This window comes from Heloderma suspectum, chromosome 11 (assembly GCF_057233095.1).
Source record: "Heloderma suspectum isolate Gila_16-S chromosome 11, 16-S_ref, whole genome shotgun sequence".
NCBI lineage: Eukaryota > Metazoa > Chordata > Lepidosauria > Squamata > Helodermatidae > Heloderma > Heloderma suspectum.
In genome coordinates this window covers 41,922,943-41,949,154 of record NC_139468.1, presented here as the reverse complement: position 1 = coordinate 41,949,154, position 26,212 = coordinate 41,922,943, and the positions used below count along the sequence as shown (strand labels likewise).

At 49.7% G+C, this 26,212-nt stretch overlaps 1 protein-coding gene across 1 annotated transcript; it reads left to right on the top strand.

Moving 5' to 3' along the window:
* ANP32A (acidic nuclear phosphoprotein 32 family member A) lies at positions 1 to 26,207 on the top strand. The gene is made up of 7 exons (XM_084817560.1): positions 1 to 232; positions 16,186 to 16,335; positions 19,091 to 19,213; positions 21,405 to 21,603; positions 23,540 to 23,637; positions 23,854 to 23,917; positions 24,707 to 26,207. The coding sequence occupies exons 1-7, from the start codon at positions 179 to 181 to the stop codon at positions 24,766 to 24,768; spliced, it is 750 nt and encodes a 249-aa protein (XP_084673686.1). The 5' UTR covers positions 1 to 178; the 3' UTR covers positions 24,769 to 26,207.
* The last annotated feature ends 5 nt before the right edge of the window (positions 26,208 to 26,212 follow it).

Here is a 26,212-nt window from a genome sequence, read left to right as displayed (position 1 = left end):
GCGTTGGGGGATTCCAAGAGGAGCTGGTTGAGCGCTCAAAGTCCCTCTGCCTCGCGCGCTGGCTTTGGTCGGGGGGGCGGGAGGGGGGGTCTCTGCCTTGCTCCATTGGTGTCAATACAAAAGAGGGAGCCGAGCGCAGCGCAGGGAGACGGAGCGAGCCTCCTGCTGAATCAGGGACATGGACATGAAGAAAAGGATCCACTTAGAGCTGCGGAACAGGACGCCCTCCGACGTAAGCCCGTGCAAGGAGATTTTCGAAAAAAATGCGGGGGGGTGACGGGGGAGCGTTTGCAAAAGAAGAGGCCCGCGACCACGCGCGAAAGCGGGGCGCAGTTGCCCGGGGCGGGGAGGGCAGCGGGCGCCGTCTGTGCCAGCTGCCGTCGCGGGCGCTCCTGCTGCCCTTGAGGTGCCCACGGTGTGTGCGTGTGCGTGCGCGCGAGGCTGTGCGCGCGAGCCCATACCGAGGACGGGGGCTGCCCCAGAGCCCCGGAGTTCGAGCCTGGCCGAAGCGGAGGACAGCCCCCGTCCCGCTCCCGGAGAGGGCTCGCTCTTGTTTGGTTGCCCGGGTGGCAGGGAAAATAGCGCCCTGGGAGAGCGCGTCGCCGAGGACTCGGCATAATAATGGCTCGCCGAGTTGGCGCCGCGCTCCGGCGGGGCCCCGGCCGGGGCGCGCGAGAGGGTCGGGGTCTGGGAGAAAGTTGGGGGGGTCGCCAGTTTCCGCCGCTTCTCAGTGGATCAGGCGAGGGTGGCTGGGGAGCCATATTTGCAACTTTGTGGTCCTCATGAACGCGCCCTTTCTCCCTCTCATCCTCCCCCCGCCACAGATGTCGCGAAGCGGGGGCAGGCTTTTGGAGGGCTGGCTGGGGAGGCTGCGTTCAAGGGGAGGCTCCCGCTCCTCGGCCCCTCTCGCCGGTCGTGCTGAAGGGGGAGGACGCCGCCGCCAGAGCAGCCCCTGACGGATTCGCCGCCCGCACGCAACGCGCACGCGAAGGCGGGCGGGCGGGCGGGAAGGAAGGGGCGGGGAGCCCCCCCGGGGCCCAACTTGGGATGTTGCTCCGCGTCTGCCTCTCAATAAAGCCGAAACTTTGCCCGCGCGGGGAGGAGGCTGGGCTGCGTGCGGTGCACAGCCTCCGCGCTTCGCCTGGCTGATTTCCAGGGGTCTGTTCTCCTGGGCCCGCTCGCGGTGGAGGAGAACACGGGGGGGGGGCTTGAGTCGCTGCATCCTGCTGCCCAAGGAGAAATTAAGGTTGCCAGCGTGAGGGCGCCGGTCTGGAAACTTGAGTGCAGCCCCCCCTTTCCTGACGAGCTCGCCAGCGGCCCGCCGAACCGCGCCCTGCCGAGCGATGTTTCCCTCCGCCCGGGCGGGCGGCACTCGCGCCAGGCTTGAGCCCAGAACGCGGCTGGACTCCGGCGGAGGGCCGCGCCGTCGCCTGCCCCGCGGGCGCCTTGCCCGCACAGCCCCACCTGTGCGAGGCGCGCCGCGCCATCCGGGCGCCCCGGCCTGCGGGGTTTCGCGGCCCGCCCGCTGAACGTCGGAAGAAGGCGGCGGGGGGCGCTGCCGTGGCGCCCCCGGCCGCGCCCCCCCGCCTTGTTGACGGAGGGCCGAGCGAGCAGACGCGCCTCCGGCCGCGCGCGCGGGCCGGGAGCTCGGCCGGAGGGGCGCTGCTTGCCGCGCCGCCCTCCGCCCCGTCGCCGGCCCGCGAAAGGCCCCCTTCCTAGCTCGGCGCCCTGGCGCTGGCGCCGCCGCCACCCTCGCTCCGAAGTAGGACGGGCGCCATCTTTCCCCGCGCCGAGCTGCGAAGGAGAGGGAAGGCTGGGTAGGGGAGCGGAGCCCGGGTCGATCTCCCCGGAGGAGGCGGGGGCGCCATCCGCGCGCGCGCCTCGGACGGGCCGGGGGCCGCCGCGCGCGCCTCGCTGCGCTGTTCGCGGCCAGGTCGCGCTTCCCTTCCCGCCGCGCGGGGGGCTGGATCGCAGAGCGGCGGAGCAGCCCCGCGGGCGCGCTTGGTTTCCTGTCGCGGGAGCGGCGGGGGAGGCGGCCTCGCCCGCCCGCGAGCGGAGCGTGACGGCCAGCTTCCAGGCGCTGCCATTTTGTCGCTGGCGCCGCTGGCGGGGGGCACCGGCTAGACCTGCGGAGCGGCCGGGAGACGCGCTCTGCGCACGCAGGGAGCGGGGCTTCTCGAGGGGCGCCTGGCTCGGGGGCCGCCGCCCGAGAAGCGCCTCCGGCGCCGCTGCTCCTGTCGGGCCCCTTGGGCGGCCGGGCCTCGCGCCGCCGCGGCTCCCGCCCTCCGCGTCGCGAAATGGCCCCGGCTGCGCGGGCTGCCTGCCGCGCTCTTGCCAGAGTTTGGGGGCGCGCAGCGGCGGCGCCCCTCACAGCGGGGGCGCGAGAGCCTCTCCCCGGCGGCGGCGGCGGCGGCAGGGCCGCTCGCGCGCGCGCTGGCTGTTGCCGGCTTGCGTTGCGCCAGCGCCGCCCCGCTCCGGGAGGCGACGAATTGCTCGCAACCCGCCTTGGGAGCGGGCGCCGTGCTGGATCTCGTCGCGCGCCCCAGTGATTCCGGGAGGGACGTGCCGAGCGGGGCGGCGCTTCAGCCTTGATTCTCCGCGGCGCTCGGCCTCGCCATCCTCTTGGAGCGATGGCGCGCCACGGGCGCAGGACTGCGTGCTGCATTCCCACAGCGGGCCGCTTTTGCGCGCCTGAGGCTCCAGCCCTGCGCCCCGCGGAGTGCGCCCCGCTGAGCTCGGCGCGGCTGGCTTCCAGTTCGGTAGGGCCGCCTTCCCCTTGTCTCTCTGGTGATCCTGCTGATTTTACAATAGACCGTAGTAAACAGGTTTTCCAAAGTATAACAGAATCCTGGCTAGGATAGCGTAGGCTTCCCCAACCTGATGCCTTCCAGATGTGTCACATCGCCACTTCCATAATCCCCAGCCAGTGTGGGCTTTATGGCTGGGTATGATGGGTGTTGTAGTCCAGCTGAGATGGGGGGTGCAGGTGGGCAAGACTTTAATGAACTATATCATTAAGTTATTTACTTCAGGGCACCAAAAACCAGGGATCCACAAAAAAGTTTTTACCACTTTGAAAGCTTATGTCCCTTATCCCACCTCTTTCCACCAGCTGGACTCAAAGCAGCTCGCTACTTAAACATCTTAAAAACTAATACATTGATTATATACCCCCAAAAAACACTGTATAAAAGAGACATAGAAACAACCTATCAAAAACCAGTACAACAGAACCATGTAAGGGAATAGTATTGAGCACGTAAGGGGCTAAAAATAATCCAGCCTTCTCGAACAGCCTGGTTTTAGTGAAATGTCAGAAAGAATACAGTGTTGGGGTATGATGGATCCCACTTGGAAGCTGGGGGGAGAGGTGCCACTCCAAAAAGGCCATACTCCTAGCAGCCACCCACCTTGCCACTGATGGACAAGGGATCTGGACAAGGGCCTCATGTTCACAGGAGCATGCAGGGAGGGACATATGGAAGGAGGTGGTCCTTAAGGTATCCATATCCCAGACAGTTTAAGTTAACTCCTTATGCTGGGCATAATGAGCCCTGTTGTCCTGAGCTTGGTGTTGTATAAGAGGGCAGGAGAGTACCCTTCAGTGCCTCTGAAGTACAGTGGGAGGAATGGTCCTCCTCTCCTCATGAATGTGGAACTGTGAGGTGAGGCAAGGATTTCCCCTTCTCTTCTATTGCACTTCAGAGGTGCTTTGAGCAGCGCCTCTGAAGTTCAGTGTGATATTAGATACAAGACCCCCAGTCCTTTCCTACCGCAGATTTTGGTTGGACAATAAGGTCAGCCAAAGTTCGTGGACCCCTGTCCAACACTGACTAAATTTAAAAGTGAAGACCATGGCCATTTTCGTCCCAAAAGGTTAAATGGTAGTGCAAAGGGGTATCTCCTTTTGGGCTAGCTTCTGATAGCATAGGAGTGGGAGGCCTCCAGAGTTATGCTGCCATTTATTGGTGTGATTCCCCCACCCCCTTCATACAACCAAGTCTGAGGAAGAGCTCTTGAAAACTGGATACACTCTTTCTTGCTCCGAATAAAGGTATTGCCCAACTGTGAATTTTGTTCCTCCATATGAGCTCATGGACTAGTAAGCTTACTTGAAGAATATTGTTTGTTCTTTCAGTTTAATAATGTGCAAATACATTTAGTAATGTTTAATTGTCTTACAGTTGATAGTTTTGTTTGCATTCTTGCTTTACAGAAGTGGGATTTCGATGCAGGTATATTAGTAATGCTTCTGAGTTTTCTTGGTTTAGACAAGAAATTACATGCAGATGACTTGGGTTTTAAATCCCAGTTCATCCATGGGACTGATAATTGACCTTATCACGTTGCTTACTGTATTGTTTCCTTTCAAAGGAAGGAAAGCAAACTCACTGTTAATTGTCCAATCCAAACCATACAGTGTGGCTTCAGAGCCTATGAGTGTCTAAATTTCATTTCTCTTGGGCTTCCAGTTGGCGGAGATCATCCACTTGAACTGCTGCAAGATTGCAGCAGGAGTCACCACACCTTCTCCCTACTACCTTGTATCTCTTGGAGAAAGAAGGGGCAACCCTATTCCAAATATGTTCTCCAACTTAGGGATGGGCAAAGCCAACAGACTAATTCCAAGAATAAATCTATGCACCTGGATTTTATACAGAATTATCAGATGTGTGATGTGGCTGCAAAAAAGCAAATGTTATTTTGGACTGCATTCATAGAAGCATAGCTTCCAGATCCCGGGAAGTGCTAGTTCCCCTCTACTCGGAACTAGTTAGGCCTTATCTGGAGTACTGTGTCCCGTTCTGGGCACCGCACTTTAAGAAGGATGCAGACAAGTTGGAGAGGGTTCAGAGGAGGGCAACGCAGATGATCAGGGGACTGGAAACAAAGCCCTATGAGGGGAGACTGAAAGATCTGGGCCTATTTAGCCTTGAGAAGAGAAGACTGAGGGGAGATAGGATAGCGCTCTTCAAGTCCTTGAAAGGTTGTCCCAGAGAGTTAGGCCAGGATCTCTTCTTGATCATCCCAAAATGCAGGACACGGAATAATGCTTTGACTTGGATTCCTGTATTGAGCGGGGGCTTGGACTCCATGGTCTTGTAGGCCCCTTCCAGCCCTACTAGTCTATGATTCTATAACCATATTTCACCAAGTATTATGGGCTGCAGTACCCATGAGGCAGTGTAACTGAGCAAACGAGGCATGTGTGACAGCATGATAGTTTTTTATAGGGGCTGCATATGGCTCTGGGTGTATGCCTGATTCATTCACCAGTGACACTAAGGAATCAGTGAGGACACCATCAAAGTCTCCCTTTTTCAGTGGTGATGAGTATCTGCTTTAGATCTAGCTGCGGATATGCAATCTATTTATTGCGCCCTGGAAGATTTCGGAGTGAGACAGAATACAGGAGGCAGGCCTGATTCGGCTCATGACTAGTAATATTAGACCAACGTTGATATATAGTGAAAGAAGATAACATGAGCCATGGTACGTATTAATAGAGGGAAGATAATATGTTTTGGGTATGTAACAGTAGATGCATACTGTGTCTTCTGTTTATACCAAAAGCTAGAGATTCTTCCATGGGTATAATCCATTCTTTGCAACTACATGTCTTTCTTGGAAGTGCCTTCTAGATGAATAAATATGACGTAAAGTGACTTTGCCTGACCTGGTACTCTCCAGATATGTTGGTCTCCAATTCACCTCATGTCCAGAGAAAAATGACCCTAAGGCGAGCTTTCATAGGTTAAGACCGCTTCAATGGAAGGAGGAAGTAAGCTTTTGCCTATGAAAGGTCATGCTGCAACAAATTAGCTTCTAATGTGCCTACAGCGCACATGGCAGCAGGAGACGGAACTCTGCCTTGCTTACAAAATCATTCCCTCTATTTCCAGTGAAATTATCAGAGTGCTCGAGCTTACGGAGCCCAGACAGCAGCACTCACATGAGAGAGGGGAGTATCAGCAGGCTGGGATTAATCTCTGGGTTTGCAGAAGTACAAATAACTTGAGGGGGGAACCTACGGGGGTGAAATCTACCTCCCCAAACACCCCAGGGGGGGGGGCCCTCCTGAAATAGGGTGTGAGGGGGAATGGAATGGGAGCGGCTGGAAAAGGAGGGCAGAAGAGAGTCATAGATATTAAAAGTTTAGAGAGAACCACCCCTTGTCTGGATATAGATCCTGGTTCTCACTTAGAAGCTATTTTTAAGTGTCCCAAAGATAGACGTATGAACTGCCCATAGAAATCAGTGGAGAAACTCGAGTTTTTAATGTAGCTGGCATTGGGCACCAGCGTGACTTGAGTAACTCTTGACTAGTTTCCTTGAGAGTCTTGCAAATGGAAATGATGCCGCCTTCCTCTTGCCATTGTTGCTGGTAAACCTTCCTGGGTAGGGGGAGGAGTTGCTGAGCACTGTGGTGGGGATCCCTGTGGTGCAGGGATGGGGAACCACTTCCAGCCTGGAGGCTGAGTTCAGTTTTGAAGAAGCTCTCAGGGCACAAAAAGCAAAAGGGTGGGATGAGAATACCAGCATATTTTCGCTTAAAGTGCTTAACTGCCAGTTGCCAGTAACAGCCTTAGGAGAGGCATTTCAACCTTTTCAAATGGGAAAAAACATGCCCAAGCTGGAAAACTGTCAAATGATTGGTGGTCAGGGGAAAAGGGGTGTGGCCATCTGGGGAACTCCATAGGGCTGGATTGGGATGGGGGGGCTGAATGTGCCCCCCCGTCCCAATCCAGGTTCCCCACCCCTGCTGAAACGCATCCCATCTTCCACAAAAGGTCTTGTCTCAGGAGCTCTGATGAATCAGAAACCTCGTGGCCTGAGACTAGGGTATAGGTGCACAATCTGCTTCAGGCTGTGTGTACTCTGGCCTCAGAGGCCTCTTGATGTGCAGAGGGGAACAGAGGTGTGCAACATCAGCTCCTGCCCTCCCTCCCTCCCTCCCTTTCTTTCTTTCTTTCTTTCTTTCTTTCTTTCTTTCTTTCCAGCCTCCTGTTGGGGCTAGCTGAAAAAGGAGACCAAGGTCGTGCAGCAGTGTGCTGCATTTCTATGCTGGGTGTAGAGGAAGGATTGATTCCTCCTCTCCTGGCCTGCTCACTTTCCTGCGTGGAATTCCATGCACTTGCCTATGTCAGCTACTGTGCAAGCTACCAGGCTAGTGCTTAAAAAGAAGTCTGTTATAAATCTTTTATATGCTGCCTTTTAGCCATCAAAGGTGGTTACAACATTAAAATAACATTGCTGTTGTTAAATCGATTTTTACCCTGCCTTTCTGGGTAGATACCCTTGCACGGGGGCATACATGCACAGTAATAAAATGAAGCAAGAGTACAACACTTCAAATTATTAAAACAACGTTCAGATAGCATAAAATAAGTATTAACATAACATTAAAAATAATAGCAATAGATAAATATTTGCTAAAACAGAGCTCCAGAAAATTATCCAAATATGGGCTGAAATAAGCACATCCTTAAGGATCTCCTAGTTTATAAAAACCAGACAACATTAAAATAAGCTCCTACAATAAAAACACCCAGGTAGGAACTGAAATAGGTTCAAAGCATGGTAGAGTAAGAAGCCTTAACTGCCCCACTGAACATCATCTGTGAAGGGGCCCGTCTGGTCCCTTGGGAGTCCCGCAACATCCTGCCACCGAAAAGACCTGATGGTGTTCCACCCAAATGCACGCTCTGCGGCAAGCCTCTGGATGGTCACGGGCTATCGGGAGCCTGTTGCCTGGTCAGAGCAGGGCCTGCTTGACTCCAGGCTCTTGCTTTTCCAGCTCCGGCAGCTGGCCACAGAGACCTAATGCCCTGGAGCTGGAGAAAGCATTGGGGCAAGTGGGAGGATATAGAACTGCTTGTCAGCAAAGCCAGTTGGAAAAGTTGATAGTTCCTCAGTCTGCAGCTGGGTGTGCTATGCATTTTTGTGCCGTAACAGGGGGTTCAGTCCTTGCCTCATGCTCTTGCTGTTCAGCTTCTCTCCAGTAACCTTCCTTTTGCTGAGGCAGCAAGGAGGCTCTGGCTTTGCTTAATGCAGTTCTTCAGCCATCTGGCTCCCAAAGGCTCTGCCTGCCTCTGTTGATGGGAGGGAAGGGCTCTTCTTGTACTCGGGAGGGAGAATTCTATTCCTGCAAGAGGTAGCAGTCTTTGCTGGAGCTGCTGGTTTTATCTGATGCGAGTTCCATGCTGCTAGCCAGGTAAGCAGTGCTTAAGAACTTCACCTCCTCCCAAAGGAATGGCACAGAGGCAATTTCGAAGCCTGTATGTTCAATGTGATTGTCAAGCAGAGGTGAGGACTTCGTTGCTGAAAAGGCAAACTGTGGGTTCCTGTTTATTGAAAAGAATAACCACCTGCCTGCTCTGGAGGGAAAGAGGGAGGCTGCCGCCTGTCACTGCTGCTCTTGGCGGTGAACTGTGTGAAATCTCCATGGTGGCACAATTCCCCGTGTGTTTTTGTGGACTCAGCTGTCTGATGTGTTCCCTTGGATCTGGTTGTATTCTTGGGGAAGAACTTGGATCTGCATGTGCTTTTTTTGCCCTTTAGAAAGCCATTCACCTGATCGATTTCCTGTGGGAGACCCTTGGGAAGTCTCTGTTCCTTATATTCAGTGTACTGACTCTAACCATTACCAGGACTCCTGGTTGGGGAAGCTGGAGGGGAAGACTGGTTGGATTCCCAGGCCACTGTTCCATGGAGCGATACTATTTCTGAGGGTGCTTCCAGATGGAGGGTTCCTAGTGCATGCTGGCCGGGGGGGGGGGGGTGTTACAAGAGGGAGGTGATGTCTGGACCCCATAACATTTCATGAAGGAGGCAGAGCAGTTTCATAATAAAAGCCTTGTCTGGAAGCACCCTGCGTCATAGAGATTTGTGCCCGTGTGACCTATCTGCTACTGTGTCATCAAACCTCCCAGCCTGCTTACCTGTGCAAGCCCTTTAAGGTAAAGAGGAGCTGTGCCAGAGCAGCCAGCCGTCAGCATTCCATGTTCTCAAAGACATGGAGATCCTCTGTCTGAGCAGGGCCAGGGACCATATAGTAATAATAGCAAGGGGTTATCCAGCCTTAAGTCAAAAGAGGAAGTAAGAATATGAGAAGAACCATACTGGATCAGAGCAAGGGCCTACCTTGTCCATCATTCTGTTCAACATGTCTCCTCTTACCTTTTTTCTAAGATGAACAGCCCCAAACTTGTCGCCTTTCCTCACGGGGGGAGGGGGGAGAGTTGCTCCAGCCCCTCGATCATTTTGGGGGCCCTTTTCTGCATCCTTTCCAACTCTGTAATATCCTTTTTGAGGTGTGGTGACCAGAACTGTACATAGTAGTCCAACTGTGGTCACACCATAGATATGTATAAGGGGAGTAAGATTTTAGCAGTTTTACTTTCAATTCCTTTTCTAATTATGCACAACATAGAATTTGTGTTTTTCACATTGGGTTGGCATTTTCATCAAGCTATCCCTCACAACTCCAGGATCTCTTTCTTGATTGGTCACCACCAGCTCAGATCCTATTGTGTGAGTGTAGTTGGGGTTTTTTGGCCCAACATGCATCACTTTGCACTTGCTTATACTGAACCACATTTGCCATTGTAATGGCCATTCTCCCAGTTTGGAGAGATGCTTTTGGAACTCTTTGCAATCCATTTTTGTTTTAACCACTTTAAATAATTTGGTATCGTCAGGAAACTTTGCCACCTCACACTGCATTTTCTGGAAGAAGTGCATTTTCTGGAAAAAATTTCCCATGCAAAATAGGGTCACTTGCATAGGTTGATTTTCATCAGTGGACTAATTGAACATGTTTATTTTAGTTGTATTTAGTAAACAACAAATCTTTTAAAAAATACCCCACATTGTTTTTCGGTCCCAATACACACTTGATTATTTGACATGAAATTTTTGAAGGGGGAAATTAAGGCACACTTAAATGTGATGTAAATGTTATATTATGTAGAATTTTTTATTGCAATACTTGTAAAAATTTAAAGACAATAGCATGTACTTCTCTTACATGGTTTAAATTTAGGAAAAAGCTACACACTAATTAATGTTAGCAACCCAAAGAATTGTGTATGATATGCTGACAGCCACTCGCTCACTTCAGCAGAGGTCGGCTGTCTTCTGCTAAGGTTACTGGAGCACCTTCAGTTTTGCTGTCACTACTTATTAGCTCCATTTCACATGGAGATATACATGTGTTTCACTGACATAAATGTATTCCCTCACATATTTACTAGGAATAATCACCTGAAAAACATTAAGTACAACTTTGAAACTGCAAAGCTTGCCGAGTATTATATTTGCAGTTGGAATCCATTCATTTTTACTAATGAACTTAAGAAATGGAAAATATTTGATTTTGGACAATTTTCCGCCCCACATTGCTGAGAGTGAGAGAGTGCTGTCCTCTTTACTATTTATTTAAGAGGAAAAGCCCAAGTCTCCAATGGTTTAAAAGCCCCAATGAATTTAGCAGGAAGTTTGAAACTTTTATCATGGCCCCACCCCATATCCTCTTCAAATGAAAGACTCTGTTCCTGGAACCTTTCCACGGAGGATTTATTTCACACTAGTTGCACTGAAAGGTTTTTGCAACTTGAGAAGGTGCACAAGGACGAGCTTCAGAGTGTCGTTCAGCCCAGTTGGGGGCAATGTCTCTACCTCTGCTGATCCTGTGAAGCCTGTCTCAAAGGTGCAGATCACCATACCCTGTGTTTCTGCAGTCCTGGCATCTCACAGCGTTGCTCTTTCACTGAACCTAAAACTACTTTCCAAACTGGTTTCGCTGGATCTTCATCCCAGCCTACCCCCTCGGCTTCCTCTGTGAAGTGTGCTTTTGATGCTCGCTGCTCCCTGTCTGAGGAGGCTGACTGACTTCAGTCTGCGTTTCTCAACGAATGTGTTAAACGTAGCAAAAGCCCCGCTCGTACAGTGTCAAGGGGAGTGCAGCATAGCAGGATATTATTTTACACAAATTTTGGACCAAACTGCAGTAAGGGAGAGTGATGGAACCAGGCTGTGGGGCATCTCCCGAGTGGATTGTCTTTGTTTATTAAGAGCGGCAGCCCCAGATGGCATGAAGCTGTGCCCCCTGCCCCTCCTCCACTCAGGTGGCTGGCTGGCTAGCAGGTCATCTGAACCCACCCCACTCCCCTGCATGCCTGAGTCCAGCTGTGGCCCTGCAGTCACTCTCAGTATGCTGCCAGTCCACCCATCTCCCACAAAGAGCTATGGCCACCTGCAGCATGGGCGGGCAACGTTTTCCTGTTGATTTCCTGGGAAACCTGTCCAGGGGCCGCATGTGGGCAGTGACAGGGACCAACGTCAGCAGTGGACAGGGTGGGTCACCCCCTTTCCTCCTTCTGTACCCTCTTTCCCACACAGTGGGCTGCCATGCAAGGGACAGATTCACTCTTGCCAGAGGTCTGAATGGATTGCATGCAGATGGCCACAGGAAGTTAGGCCAAGGGCTGCAGGTGGCCACCACTGTTCTAGAATGAATTTGTATTGTTTGCAAATTGTATTTATACCATTTTAGTATTGTAAGCCAGTTTGTGAAGGTTTTTGTGGCCATGAAAATGGGGTATAAGTAAATAAATGTATCAAACATCATAGATAGCAAGGGTGGACAGCTTGTGGCCCTCTGGATGTTTTCGCCTACAATTCCCAAAATCCCTCAGCACTGGCTATGTTGGCTGGAACTGATGGGAGTTGTAGGCCAAAACAACTTGCCCACCCCTGATGTAAAGCTTCCTGGTCTTTCAATCTCCTCGAATAACTTTGCTTTTGCAAGGTCCTCCCTTGCCTATAGAAGCTCCATCGCACCCAGCATCCAAGAAGCAGCATGTTGTAGAAGCAGAGCAGCCTTCCCCAACATGGTGCCCTCCAGCTATGTTGGGTACAGTTCCCATTATCCCCAGCCTTAGTCCCTCTCTCAACCTAACCTGCCTCACAGTGTTGGGTTGGGTGAAGGAAGCATGTGTGTTGCCCTGATCTCCTTGGAGGAAGGCAGGGGACACTAACATGTAATGAATGAAACAGTAATTATAATAAAACCGTTAACCACGAAAACCATAGGAAACTTCTCTCTTAGCAGTATGTGCAACATGTCCAAACAGCAGGAGTGTGACTACTTCACAGATGTGGACTTCTGGAGACTTAGAATCATAGAATAGTAGGGTTGAAGGGGCCTACAAGGCCATCGAGTCCAACCCCCTGCTCAGTGCAGGAATCCAAGAGCATCCCTGAAAGATGGCTGTCCAGCCTCGTCTTGAATGCCTCCAGTGTGGGAGAGCCAACCGCCTCCCTAGGTCATTGGTTCCATTGTCGTATTGTTCTAACAGGAAGTTTTTCCTGATGTTCAGCTGGAATCTAGCTTCCTGTCACTTGAGCCCATTATTCCGTGTCCTGCACTCTGGAATCCTGGCCTTCCTCTCTGTGACAACCTTTCAAGTATTTGAAGAGCGCTATCCTATCTCCCCTCAGTCTTCTCTTCTCAAGGCTAAACATGCCCACTTCTTTTAGTCTCTTTTCAAAGGGCTTTGTTTCCGGTCCCCTGATCACCTTTGTTGCCCTCCTCTGAACCTTCTCCAGTTTGTTTGCATTCTTCTTAAAGTGTGGTGCCCAGAACTGGACACAGTACTCCAGGTGAGGCCTAACCAGTGCTGAGTAGAGGGGAACTAGTACTTCCCGGGATTTGGAAGCTACGCTTCTATTGATGCAGCCCAAAATAGCATTTGGCTTCTTTGCAGCCACATCCCATTGTTGGCTCATATTCAGCTTGTGATCGACAACAATTCCAAGATCCTTCTTGCTTTTAGTGTTGTCGAGTCACGTATCCCCCATCTTGTAACTGCATTTGGTTTCATTTTCCTAGGTGCAGAACTTGGCATTTATCCCTATGAAATGTCATTCTGTTGTTTTCTGCCCAGCGCTACAATCTATCAAGATCACTTTGAATTTTGTTTCTGTCTTCCAAAATATTAGCTATCCCGCCCAATTTTGTGTCATCTGCAAATTTGATCAGCATTCCCTGCACCTCCTCCTCCAAGTCATTAATACAAATGTTGAAGAGCACTGGGCCCAGGACTGAGTGCTGCGGTACCCCACTCGTTACCTCTCCCCAGTTTGAGAAAGTTCCATTGATAAGCACTCTTTGAGTCCGATTCTGTAGCCAACTGTGGATCCACCGGATCGTTGTTTCATCTAGCCCACTTTGAGCTAGTTTGCTCATCAGGAGATCATGGGGCACTTTGTCGAAAGCTTTGCTGAAGGTGAGGTATATTATGTCTACAGCATTCCCGCAGTCCACAAGGGAGGTTACTTGATCAAAAAACGAGATCAGATTCATCTGGCAGGACTTGTTCTTGACAAATCCATGCTGGCTTCAAGTAATCACTGCATTGTTTTCAAGGTGCTTCCAGATGGATTGCTTTATAATCTGCTCCAGAATTTCCCCAGGGATTGATGTCAGACTGACTGGTCTGTAGTTCCCAGGTTCCTCCTTTTTACCCTTTTTGAAGATAGGGACCACATTAGCCCTCCTCCAGTCATCTGGCACTTCACCCGTCCTCCGTGATTTCTCAAAGAGAATAGACAGCGGTTCTGACAGTTCTTCTGACAGTTCCTTTATTACTCTAGGATGCAATGCAGTTCATCTGGCCCTGGAGATTTGAACTCATTCAAAGTAATTTGAATGAGTTCAAATTACTTGCTAAACCCTGAGCCAGAACAGTTTCCTAAGTGCAAAGTAGGCTTTCTCTGTTGGGTCTGATAACTAGTGGCTGGGCAGTGATTAATTTCTAAATTCGGAGAGATCCTCTTCAAGCCCGCCTGGAAGCAACACACTCTGGCCAGGAAGCCCCATGTGGAGTGAAGGCTCTGGTTCCTCAGTGGGGGATGAGCATTTATTCTTCACATTCTTAGCTTCACATCCCTCTGTATCACTAGTTCATGTGTGCTGTAGCTGAACTGAAGCCCTCCTGTCTTAAATCAGTAAGGAAAAGATTACCCCAGGGGTGGGAAGCTTTGGGAGTTCCAGGAGCCATTTTTGCTCCCCATTCCCTGCTTGGGTCAGTCTGCAGGGTGACGGGAAATTATTTTTTTAAAGGCTAAATTTGACCTTTTTGGTGCTCTGTAGTGCTATTGGTGCCATGCCATTTTTCCTAATTATATATAAATTTGGGGGCATGGGGCGGCAGTGGGGGCCTAGAGAGGGGTGGGGAGGGGATAGCGGGAGAGAAATGAAGCACCAACTGTCTTGGTGCAATCTTTATGTTGTCTTCACAGTCTTGGATGCAGTCCCCTAATACAGGGCAATCCAGAACTGTTAATTTAAGGACATCTGCTGTGTTCTCAATTTATCTTGAGATGCTAGTTTATGCCTTAAAGAAAAAACAAAGATCTAGTCTAAAGACACAGTCCACTGGGATGACACTTCATGTCTCCTGATCTTTCAGGTGTTTACTAATCTTGTGGTTACTTGGCTTCTGCAAAGGTAAGTCCTGCCTCACTAACCATTTAGAGTTCTGGGAGTGTCAGTAAACACGTGGACAGGGGTGACGGGTAGACGTTGTTTACTTGGACTTCCAAAAGGCTTTTGACAAAGTCCCTCACCAAAGACTCCTGAGCAAACGTAGCAGTCATGGAATCAGAGGACAGGTCCTCTTATGGAGCAGAAACTGGTAAAGAACAGAAGGCAGAGAGGAGGAATAAATGGTAAATTCTCCCAGTGGGGGATGTAAGTCATCAGGTCCCACAAGAACCTGTATTGGGATAGGTGCTTTTTAAATGTGTTCATAAATGGTCTGGAATTAGGACTGAGCTGTGATGTGGGGTGGAACATTTTCCATGGTGAAACTTTCTTTACTAAATATAAGTAAAATAAACGTGCTAAATTCTATCACTCTCTAGGGCAGGAGTGGGGAACTTCAGGTCTGGGCTCCCAGTCCAGCCCTCCTGGGGTCCCAACCTGGCCCTCTGAGGTTCCTCAGATGGGCCCTGCTTCCTTACCCTGGTCCCACCCCTCTTTCCCCAACCACCAATATTTGGTGGTTTCCCAGCATTTTTGCAGTATTTCCCATTCCAAATGGTCGACATGCCTCTCCTATTGGGAGTAAGAGCTTCAAGCTACAGTATGCTGGCATTTCTGGCCCCACCTCTTTTGCCTTTGGCCATGCCCGCCCTGGAACGTGGGCCCTGAGAGCTTCTCCAAAACTGAATTCGGCCCTCGGCTTGAAAAAGGTTCCCACCCCTTGCTCTAAGGCAGCTGAAATTTTCCCTGTGCAGATTACCCTAATTTGCATAGGAGAGTTTCCCAGTTCAAATTTTTCTGGAAAACCCACATCACTCCTCATCCTGATCCTAAGTGTGTTTGTTTGGAAGGACATCCCATTGATTTCAGTGTGTTTAGGGTCATGGCTTTGGAGAGCAAGGGGCAATCCAGCTGTGGGGACGAAATGGATCGTATCATGTTTGTAACTCTCCCTTTGTCCAAGGAGCTGCACAGGGTGATAATTCTGTTTTATCTTTGCAACAACTTGGTGAGGCAGATCAGGTTGAGAGAGACTGACTGGCCCAAGTTTCATGGCTGAGCAAGCCCATGTCCAGCATCCTGCCCGCGACACCCACTGCATCTGTTTTCTCTGCGTTAGTTTTTTATGTCATGGCATAAATAAATAGTGAGTTGGCTGCTTCCATAAGGGAACTCCGCAGTAGCCTGAAATTAACATGCACTTCTCTGCATGTCTACTTGGAAGTAAGTCCCATTGAGATTAGTGGGACTTGATCCCAAGTAAGTGGGTGTAGGATTGCAGCTGAAATGGATAAGAACAGCATCACTGGGCCAAGACCTACACTGGTTCTGTGAAGACTAGGAGTGGGCAGAGGGTAGGTCTCCAGATGTTCGGGGTGCCCCTGCCAGCCTGGTCAGTGGTCAGAAATGCCTGAAGTTGAAGTCCAGAACAGCTGGAGATCTGTGTTCTGGCTACTCCTGGTGTAAACTAGCTCAATTGATGCAGAATCACTTCCCATCAGCAGCTGAGGTTAAACAGACCAGTAGTTCTGGAAGCGGCTCTTGCAGTTTGCTACAAAACAGTTTGCAAATGTAGCTGTGGTGGTTGCAACTAAAGGTGATTTAACTTTATTTTGTTTAATTCTAATCCCCAGGTTAAAGAACTTGTTCTCGACAACTGTAGGTCAAATGAAGGCAAAATTGAAGGCCTCACAGATGAATTTGAAGAGCTGGAATTCTTAAGTACAATCAATGTAGGACTCACCTCAGTTGCAAACTTACCAAAGTTAAACAAACTTAAGAAGGTAGGTAGATGCCCTGTCCCTTGATTTTTGTAAATAAAAGCACTATATTTTTAAGTGTGGAATTACTTCACATAAGAGGGCTTTGAATCAAATACGTAGGCTTTTTTTTTACAAAAGATTAAAGCAAAGTTGTAGATCTTTGTTATAAGTTCTTAATGGCGAGGTATATTTTGATAATGTGATGAGATTTCCTAATCTTGTATGTGCTTCCACTCCAGCAGTGCCCCACTCTGCTCCTTGGTGATTTTAGCATCATCCCTCTGACCCAGTTGCTTCCCGTCTTGGCCTGCTTGCCTTTTCTTTTGACCTTCACCCCTGGGCTGATGCTGTCATGCACTCTCTGCCCTGGGCACTCTCCCCCTGTGTCTGAGCGGTGATCATCGCCTCATCTCCTTCAGCGTCACACACAGCCCACCCTCCTCATAGGCTGCTTCCTGCTCTTTCTGTAATCTCCGGTTTGTTGATCCAGTGGTCTTTTTGAAAGTGTTGTCCTCTCCTACGGCTTGTTAGACTCTGCAGTTTGCACCCTCAATTCATCCTTGTCCTCCACGCTTGACATATTTGCCCCATTCGCCCAGTGAACTGTTCGCCACTGGTCGATCATGCAGCTGGACACCTCTGGAGGAGAGCAGAAGAGCTGACTGCCCTTGTCCACTGTAAACGCCCGCTCCCCTTCTCACCAGCCATCCACCGGGCCAGGCAGCACTGCTGCACCTAGGACTCCTCAGCACCTCTCCTCTGCCTTTGATCCCCTACTGAGGCCTGTCTCGACACCTCTGTCCTTTTCGCTCACTGCCCCAAAATGTGTCTCCTTCAGTGCTAAAATTGAAACCATCTGCTCCAGTTGCTCTTCCTCCCGTTCTCCTCTTCCACTTGCCTCCCTCTACACCTCCCTCTACTCTTTCCTCTTTCTTCCCTGCCTTGCTTGATGGATTGACTAACCCTTCTGCATGCATTCCCTCCCGTTTCCTGTGTGCCCTCTGCCCTCTGTTACCGTTCCTCTCCACCACATAATCTTCTCTCCTGACTCTCCTTCCTTGCTGTTTTCAGATGTGCCACTATCTTCCCTGTTCTCAGAAACCCATCCCTAACCCTAATAAAGCCAATTAGCTTGATATATAAATATCTTATACAGAGATTTAAGAACTTATCAGTCAAATTTAGTCCAATACCAAAGAACATTTTAAACATTTGTGGAAAGGTTCTGCTGTTCCAGGACTAAAGCCTTTTCCAAGCTAAGATGTAAGATGGGATGACACAGCTGCATCACAATACCTTTTTATGCTTCTTGACTCTGCTCTTGGTCAGGCTTCTCCAACCCAGTGCCCTCCAGATGTTTTGGACCAACTTCTATCAGCCCTAGCCAGAATGGCCAATGGCAAGGGATCTGGAGGATTGTAGTCTAAAACATCTGGAGGCCACCAGGTTGGGGAAGACTGCCCCAGGTCTACATGCCTCTGTCCTCAGTTGGCTCTCCTCCTACATGCCTGATTCTTCTTTCAATGTTTCCATGTCTGGAAGCTCTTTTGCTTTTCCTCTCTCCATCGGCCTCCATGAAAGGCTGTATTCTTGGCCATCTTCTCCTCTTCCCACATTCTCCCCAGGTGACCACATTAAATCCCATGGCTTTCAGTGCCACCTCTGCACAGATGTCACCCAGTTCCATCTCACTACCCCTGAACCGTGCCCCTCTTTCCAATCCTGTACTTCCAGGTGCTTCCCTAATTTTTCTGCATGGATGCTTCGTCATCATCTCATCTTTCCTCCCAAGCCCTCCCCTTTCTCTGTGCTTCCTTCAACAGTTACTTTCCACCCTGTCTATACGGGAACTCAGCCTTGGCTCTATCTTTAATGCCTCTCTCTCTCTCTCTCCTTTATTTTCCAGATTCAGTCCGTAGCCGTGTTGCTTCTTCCTTGACAACATGGCACAAATTCAGCCCTTCCTTCTGTCCCTTCTGGTCCATACCATGGCCATCCCTTGCCTAGACTGCTGCAGCCTTCTCCTCTTTGTCCCCTCACCTCTACCCAACACTCTCCTGCCGAAATCATCCACCTCTCTCATTGCTCTCAGCACGTCACACCTCCTCCTTGGGCTCCTCCACCAGTTTTCTGATCCAGCACAAATTCCTTGTCCTTGCCTCCAAAGACCGCCGCAGTCTGCCCTCCAGCCCAAGGCACATCCGAGTGTATCTGTGCCCGTGATTTTTGCTCCATCATGGGCAGCTCCCTGAAGGGCGTCTCCTCCCTCGAAAGACTCCACCTTATCTCCGCTCTTGCTCCAGAGGCTTGGAGCTGCCTCCCGGAACACCGGTGTGATGCCACCTCTCTGGCCTCCCTTTCTGTGGTGTCTTGGACCCAGCCCCCTCATCCCAGTGGTTGCCCGTCACGCTGCCGGAGCACGTGCCGCTGAAACAGCCGCCTCCTGCCCCCTTGAGTGCCGCGCCTTCCCTCCCTCGGTTTCCCGTGTTGGGCTTCAGCCCCTTGGGACAGGGCCTGTCCTCTGAAACCGTGTAAAGCTGACTTCCCCAAGCTGACACCCTCCAGATGTGTTAGACTACAACTCCCAGAATTCCCCAGCCAGCATGGGTGGGGGATTCTGGGATTGTAGTCCAACACATCTGGAGGGTGCCAGGTTGGGCAAATCCACTGTAATGTGCCACTGATGTTGCTGGCCTTATATAAAGGATAATAAATGCTGTTTATATTTGAAGTGGTAATTATTTTTTAAAATGGGGTCAAAATTTCTCACCCTCAGCTCGAGTTAAGTGACAACAGAATCTCAGGAGGACTGGAAGTATTGGCAGAAAAATGTCCGACCCTCACACATCTAAACCTAAGCGGAAACAAAATAAAGGATCTCAGTACAATAGAACCCCTGGTAAGTCAGTGCCAAGTGTGTAAAGAACCACTTAAGATCAGCTTTTGACGCCACACCCTGGTTTAGTTTCTGTGACTTGGGGTGGGGGTTTTCCTGCCTGAAGCATTTTGAGGTCTTTACCAGGGGAGGGCAACGTCTGGCCTGCAGGCCTAATCCAGCCCATAGAGGGTTAAGTGGGTCCTGACCCCTGCCTTCCCCAGGCCCTGGCCCCTGGGGCTAGGAGTCCCCATGCTATCGCAGGTCAGAGGAGGCCCAGGGATTCCCCTTTGCTCCATCCATTCTCCATCACAGGGTGAGGAGCGCAGACGGGGACCCTTTTGTTGTCTCTGATCAGAGAGGAGCGGGGGATTGCCCTGCACCGCTTGGCCCAGGGGAGTCCCTTCAGATACCGCTCGTGCTCCAGCTGGGACACAAGCAGTGTGGGAAGGTGCAGTCAGACCCCTTCTTCACATCCCACTCAGGCTGCAAGCGGGGCAGGAAGGAGCCGCTCAGCTTGGCCAACGCTTGGAGAGCTGGCTCCTGCGAGCACCACCCAGATCACTCCCCCTGCAGAGAGAGGCACGGACCTCCGTGTCTCTCTCTGCGGGGGGGTGGAGGGAATGATAGTGCTCGGCATGGGGCTGATGCTGTCACAGGAGGGAAGGGGCCTCAGGGCAGGGCCCCCGCTCCCTTGTCATCATCCGGCCTGCTGGGCTTGGTCCAGGGAGCAATCCAGCCACCAGGCCAAGAGAGGTTGCACCCTCAGCATGATGCCTTCTGCACTGTTTCTGAGAGCTCTGGGAGCCCCTTCCCTTTCCTGCTTTGCCCTGTGGGTGCCTGAGCCCTGGTGGGAGCAGCTTCCTTGCTGCCCAGTCCTGAGCCGGGACATTGTGGCCTGGCCCCTTCACAGTGGGTCTTTCAGTTTCTGCAACTTTTGCAGGGAGATGTTTAGGCTGGGGTGCTGTTGCGAGGGGGGAGAGCCCCCCCCCCCGGTTTTGCATTTTAGAAGAGTCGCAGCTCGCCATAGCTGCCCAGACCTGCTGTGTCCTCGCCTTTGTGCCCAAAGAGCTTTATGCCTCTTTGTAGGTCTGCAGCTTAGTTGGTTGTTTTCTTTTTGTTAACTTCCTGAAATGTCCCTGGCTTTTGTAGACCCTCCAGGAAACACGACAGGGCCACGGAGAGGCAGAGCACCACCAGGCTGTTCTTTTAAGTGCAAGGTGGGGTGGGGGGCACGATGGGCTTAGGGAACTGGAGAGCTGCGACTCTCTTTTGTTACAGTGCAGAACAAGGGGTCAGGAGGAACCTTGCCCACCTCATAAGCTTAAGGACTGTAAAGACAGCACTGTAAGGACAGCACCCCCCCCAAATATTTTGGGAAATGTTGTCCTCCCCCCCACTCCCCAGTCTTTAGGAGGGTGTATTCATCTCCCATAAACTGTTGAAAAAAGCTTGGCTGAAAATTTCAGCCCAGCACTAGCTTATGGCCAAGACAAGATTTGAACAGTTCATGCTTTTAACCTCCAAGTTGCACCAGCTCACAGAATGTCTCTTCCATCTTTGCTGCCGCTGCACTTCTGCATCATAGCTGTGGAGATCCACTCTCTCCGGGGATGTTCTTCCCTTGTCCTGCCCTTCCTCTTGGCTTGACAAGGGCATCGAACCTCTGGGCGTAGGTGCGGAGCTGGTCAGGTTTGCATGGCGTCCTCTGGTGGTCCTCTGGAGGGGTGTCGCATGTGGCCTGGGAGCAAACTGGGGCCTGCTTCCATGGGTGGGGTTCAGAATGCCCAGTTGCAGCCTGAAATGACACAGTAAGCCTGGCGAACCTCGTTCTCTTCCCATGCGCTCGTGATTCTTGCGGTTTGGAGTGGTTTGTTTGTTGCAGTTTTCTCCAGTAGCCTGGTGCCCTGGCTGAAACTAGTCCAGCTGTCTCTAACCACTACCCTCCAGATGTGTTGATCTGCAGTTCTCATCTGGGTATGACAGGAGTTGTAGTTCCACACACCTGGAGGATACCAGCTTGGGGAAAACTATTCTAGTATCTGAAATGGTTTGCGTGCCCTGGGAGTTTTCCTGTGCAGAAGCCAGAAGAACTGTCTTCCTGTCTCAAAATCCTCTTTGCTTTTTAGCACATCTGGTGGGCGTTTGTTTTTTGGTGAGATTTGACTTTGATGCGTGTATATTGGGGGGATGAATCCCTTCCTTTGCCTTTCAGGAAAAGTTAGAAAACCTGAAGAGTTTAGATCTTTTCAATTGTGAGGTGACTAACTTGAATGACTACAGAGACAACGTCTTCAAACTCCTCCCGCAACTCACGTATCTGGATGGCTATGACCGGGACGATAAAGAGGCCCCCGATTCAGATGCTGAGGGCTATGTGGAAGGCCTTGACGATGATGAGGAAGATGAAGATGGTACATTTTTTTGTTCCTTAGTTTTGGCTTCTTAGTAGCGACTCCGAAGAGTGGAAATGTGCTGTTTTATATAGTAGAACCTCCAGCAGAATTTGTTGTGTAAGTCTTGACCTGAATAGCACTCTGGTTTGTCCTGAAAGAGGTCTGTACAATGTTCAGATAATGAAAAATCCATGTGTTCTAATGTGCATCCTTGCCAAAGGATACAATGAACCCTTGAATCCTGAACTCAGATGGGGGTGGGGGAGAAGGGGCGAAAATACAAGAATGAGAAGAACTAAAGCAGTTCACCCCATAGGGTGTCAGTGGTAGCACCTGAAAATTTGCTCTGCAGCTACCTAAACGTACGGAAGTCACGACTCTAAGACGAGGTGAAGGCTGCTAGCGTACATGACTTTAAAACAGTGTGGAGAAAATTCATGGAGGAGGAGGAGAGATCTGTTGATAGCTATTACCTGGAAGGCTAAATGAAATCGCTACAAAGAGGTGAAGTGTGCCTCTGAATAGCAGGTGCCCAGAACAAGCAGCACCACACGGCTGTTGCCTTCATGCCCTGCCTCTGAGCTCCCCGCTGGCATCTGCTTGGCTCCTGCTCAGCCAGATGGCCCCCTTTGGGCTGACCCAGCCAGGCATTTCCTCCATCTGCAGCTGCCATCCTGGGCGGAGTCAGGCTCAAAGCGCCTCCACCTCTGCCTCCCGGCATCCCTCTGTCACAGCCCTGCAGCGGCACAGCTGCATTCCTCACCGCGTGGCTGCCTTCCTGGAGGGCCTCCCTAGTGGGTTTGCTCCAGGCCATCCTCTGTGAGATGAGAAGATGCTGGAGCTCCAACTTGCCTGGCAGCCCCACCCGTCAATCTTTATAGACATGTGGGGCACGGTCTGTGACTGCTCACCAGCAAGGGGGAGGCACTTTGCACATGCTCAGAGGTACTCTTACTGTTCCTGTATACATTCAAGGCTTTGAATCCTAGCACAGGAAGTAGATGCTGACCCTGTTCTTGCACCCACTATGCTGACTTGTGCTCTGTAGCCTGGCTCGAAGGGCAGTGATGTGGGAGCTGATGACCCCAAAAGCAGAAAGTTGGACTTTGCAGCAATCCGCTCCTTCCCCAGCTCCTCAGTTACACCTGCTCTTGGCTAGGGATGGATGAAATTGTCAAGCTCAGTTTTGCTCTGACTCTCATTTTTTCCACTGCTAAGTTTGTTCCGTCCTGTTTCCTTATCAGATTGCAAATTATTCTTTTTAGTCCGCACTAATATTCATACATATTTTCATTCACATTTTAAAAATATACGCATGTTTTGTATGCATTTTCTAAAATGTACACATTTTAGGCAAACAATTTTCCACTGAATAGTTTTTGTGCACATTTGCCCAAATATATGGATTTTTTGTACACAGTTTGAAGTGTGTGCATTTCTTGTACGTATCTTTCCCCCGCTGAACTGCATCTCAAAACTTCATAAAAATATGAATTTCACTATCTTAACTGCGTTGCATTACAAATTGTGTTCAGATTCGGGCAGTGTAAAATCACCAAACAAATTTCTCGCCCATCCCTACTCTTGACACTACCAAGGTCTCGGACTGTCACTTGGCTTTACTGTCCCTGCTTCTGCAAACTTTTAACATGAGCCTAACGAGCAAAAATCACATTGGTGACATCTTTCCCCATCACTTTATCTCCATACCCAGAAAACACATCCCGCTAGACTTGTGCATGTCAGGCTACTGTTTAAGAAATGCACAGGAACTCGGCTAGTTTAAAAGAAAAACTGTGGAAACCCTATGAAGGCACCATGGAAAACGCTCAAGCACCCCCCCCACCCCCCCACCCCAGTCTCTGCTGTGCCTCTTCTTGCCACAAGAGGGAAGGACTGAGTCTTGGCGGTAGGCGGTGAACTGACCTGATGACCTTGCCTGCTCTTTTTGTAGAAGAGGAGTGTGATGAAGACGCCCAGGTCATAGAAGATGAGGAGGAGGAGGAGGAGGAGGAGGAAGGAGAAGAGGAGGATGTAAGCGGGGAAGAGGAGGTAAGAATATTGTGGATTGGGAGGGGGAAATATAACGGCTGAGTGTCTCTAGCTTCAGAGCCAAGGCTGCAGGGTCTCTGGCAATTCTTCTCCCCCCACCATGGTGGCAGTATTTTCCCTTCTTTCAAATTAAGTTTCTTAATAGCTTTGCCAGTTTGAAAAAGTTCTGGACAAGAATAAAGACGTTCCCACGTCCTTTGCGTCTCTCTCCCACAGGAGGATGAAGAAGGTTATAATGATGGTGAAGTAGATGATGAGGAAGAGGAGGATGAAGAAGCTGGTAAGGGCAGAACTCCTACCGGGAAGCTCCCCAGTTCAATATGAAGGGGTGCAATAATGCGCTTGGCGGGGTTGAACCGTCCAGTCCTGAGAAGATAAACGCCACATGAGTGCCGTTATGCAGCATGGTAGCTCTTGCGTTTTTTGACAAAGAAGTTGTTTTTACAGTGATCACCACCTCAAGATTTTATCAATTTATTTACAAGGCTTGTGGCTTTTGCGTGATGGTTCTGTGCAGTTGACCTCAAGCTCTAAAGAGAGGCTGTTGGTTTCCCCCTGCCACTTCTGGTTGTTGAATTATATTATTTTAAATACATTATTAATTGGAGAAGAAAAGCTGTTCTGAAAAAAAGCAGTGTGCAAAATTTAAAGCATCCTTTACAATGTCACTTTGCACATACTTCATGTGGAAAAGAGGCACGCGAGTTTTAATAATAAACATTCAGCTGACAAGGTCAAACTGCGGTGTGCAAACTACCATCAGGATCAGCAACTAGAAGCCCAGGGCCAACTCGAGCTCCCTGTGCCCTTCGGTAGCCAGCTCAGAGGCAAGAGAGTGGGGTGTGGCGAGTGCTGGTGAATCTGACAATAGGATTGGTTGGCATTCCATGTGTGGGACTGGGGGAGGGGGCTGACCTACAACCTCCCCCAGAACTGGCCTTCTAGTTGCGGTGCAGGCCCTTTCTGCTTCAAGAACAAAGATGGACATAGGCCTTAGATGTGCATCTAAGAGCATTGCGAGAGGTATCAAGGCAGGTCCATAACCCTAACCTTGTAATTCCTTTCACAGATGAAGAAAGGGGGGAGAAGAGAAAACGAGAGGCTGATGACGAAGGAGATGAAGAGGATTAAAGTCGATATAATCTATTTTGGGGTCGGAGGACAAATTTCCTATTGTGATTTGACTGTTCCTACCCTGTATTTCACCCCCTCCCCTCCCCAGAGTGTAATGTTGCTGTGGGATCGAGAAGGAAATACATAATCGGGTGGGCAAGGGAATTTAACACTTTTTTAAAGAACTGCCACTCCTATTTTTGGTTTCTGAAGAATTTCCTTTTGTGTCTGTTATTAGTTCCTGTTAATGCAATAGCAAATATAAAGCAAGTGGTGAATTTGTTTTTTCTTGGAGTGGATCATCCTGGACACTTTGGGTTTTTTTAAAAAAAGTTTTTTTAAAAAGATACAAGCAAGAAGATTTCCGTATGTGATGCAAAGGTGGCTGGAATGGAGATGAGATCTTCTGGGTCCTTAGAATCAATGGCTTTTGCCAGTCTGAGCGTATTGTATTTTTTTCTTTTTTTTCTGGATGCAGCAAAATTTGCAGTGCAAGCATTCCAGCCACAGCAGCAAAGGTGCAGATAGCATCTTGATAAAGTGTTTTCTTTGTTGCCTGTTTGTGAATGGCTGCCGTTCCCAGAAAACCCTTTCCCTCCACTTCCTGTAGGTAACTTCTTATTTTGCTGTTTGTAAATAGTGACCAAATATGTAATTCCCACTCCCCCTTTATTTCTTTTTATTTGGTTTGTGGGGGTGACTTTGCAAATTTTTAATTTTATTTTTAAAACCCTTTTAGAGCACAGCCCACTGGAAAGTTCTCCTTGAATGGGAGCTTGCATGAGCATGGCAAGTCTCTTGCACAGCTCACGTTCCCCGTTGGGTTGTGGCCTTGCTTCATTTCAGATATATGGAAAGTTCTCTGTAAACGGCAGTCATTGAAATAACTATAAATATATATAAAAAGTGTTCCTAATTTCCTGAGTTAACTGGTGAAATGAATTTGACAGTTGTAATAAAAAAAGAAAATGTTTGAACCCTTTTAACCAAGGTGTGTACTATTTTGGTCTGTAAAATATTATATATATAAATATATTAACACCTCCTTGATATTAAGTGATGAAAATCTGTTTCCACTTGTGCTCTATAATACTCTGAAGATTTTTACAAAACTTTTAAATACCAGAGGGGATGATGCAGCATGTCTAGCCTCGGCTGGTCTCTTTTCATACACTCAAGCATGGAATGCTAATACAAAAGTTGTATTTTCTTACCTAGTTGCAAAGTCAGTAAATTGACTGCAAAGTACCTAGTTGAATGTACAGTTTTAATTTCATATCCTTCTTTAAAGATAGCATTAGAAGTGACTTGTATTTCCTAGCCAATATCTCATCCGTGTATAAATTTTTTTTAAAAAACCATTGCGACCTTCCCTCTTGCTCCCCAAAGAGCCAGACTTTTTGAGTTTTATGTCTTGTTTGTCAATGATGAATTTCAATAAATCTTTTTATACAATTTTTTT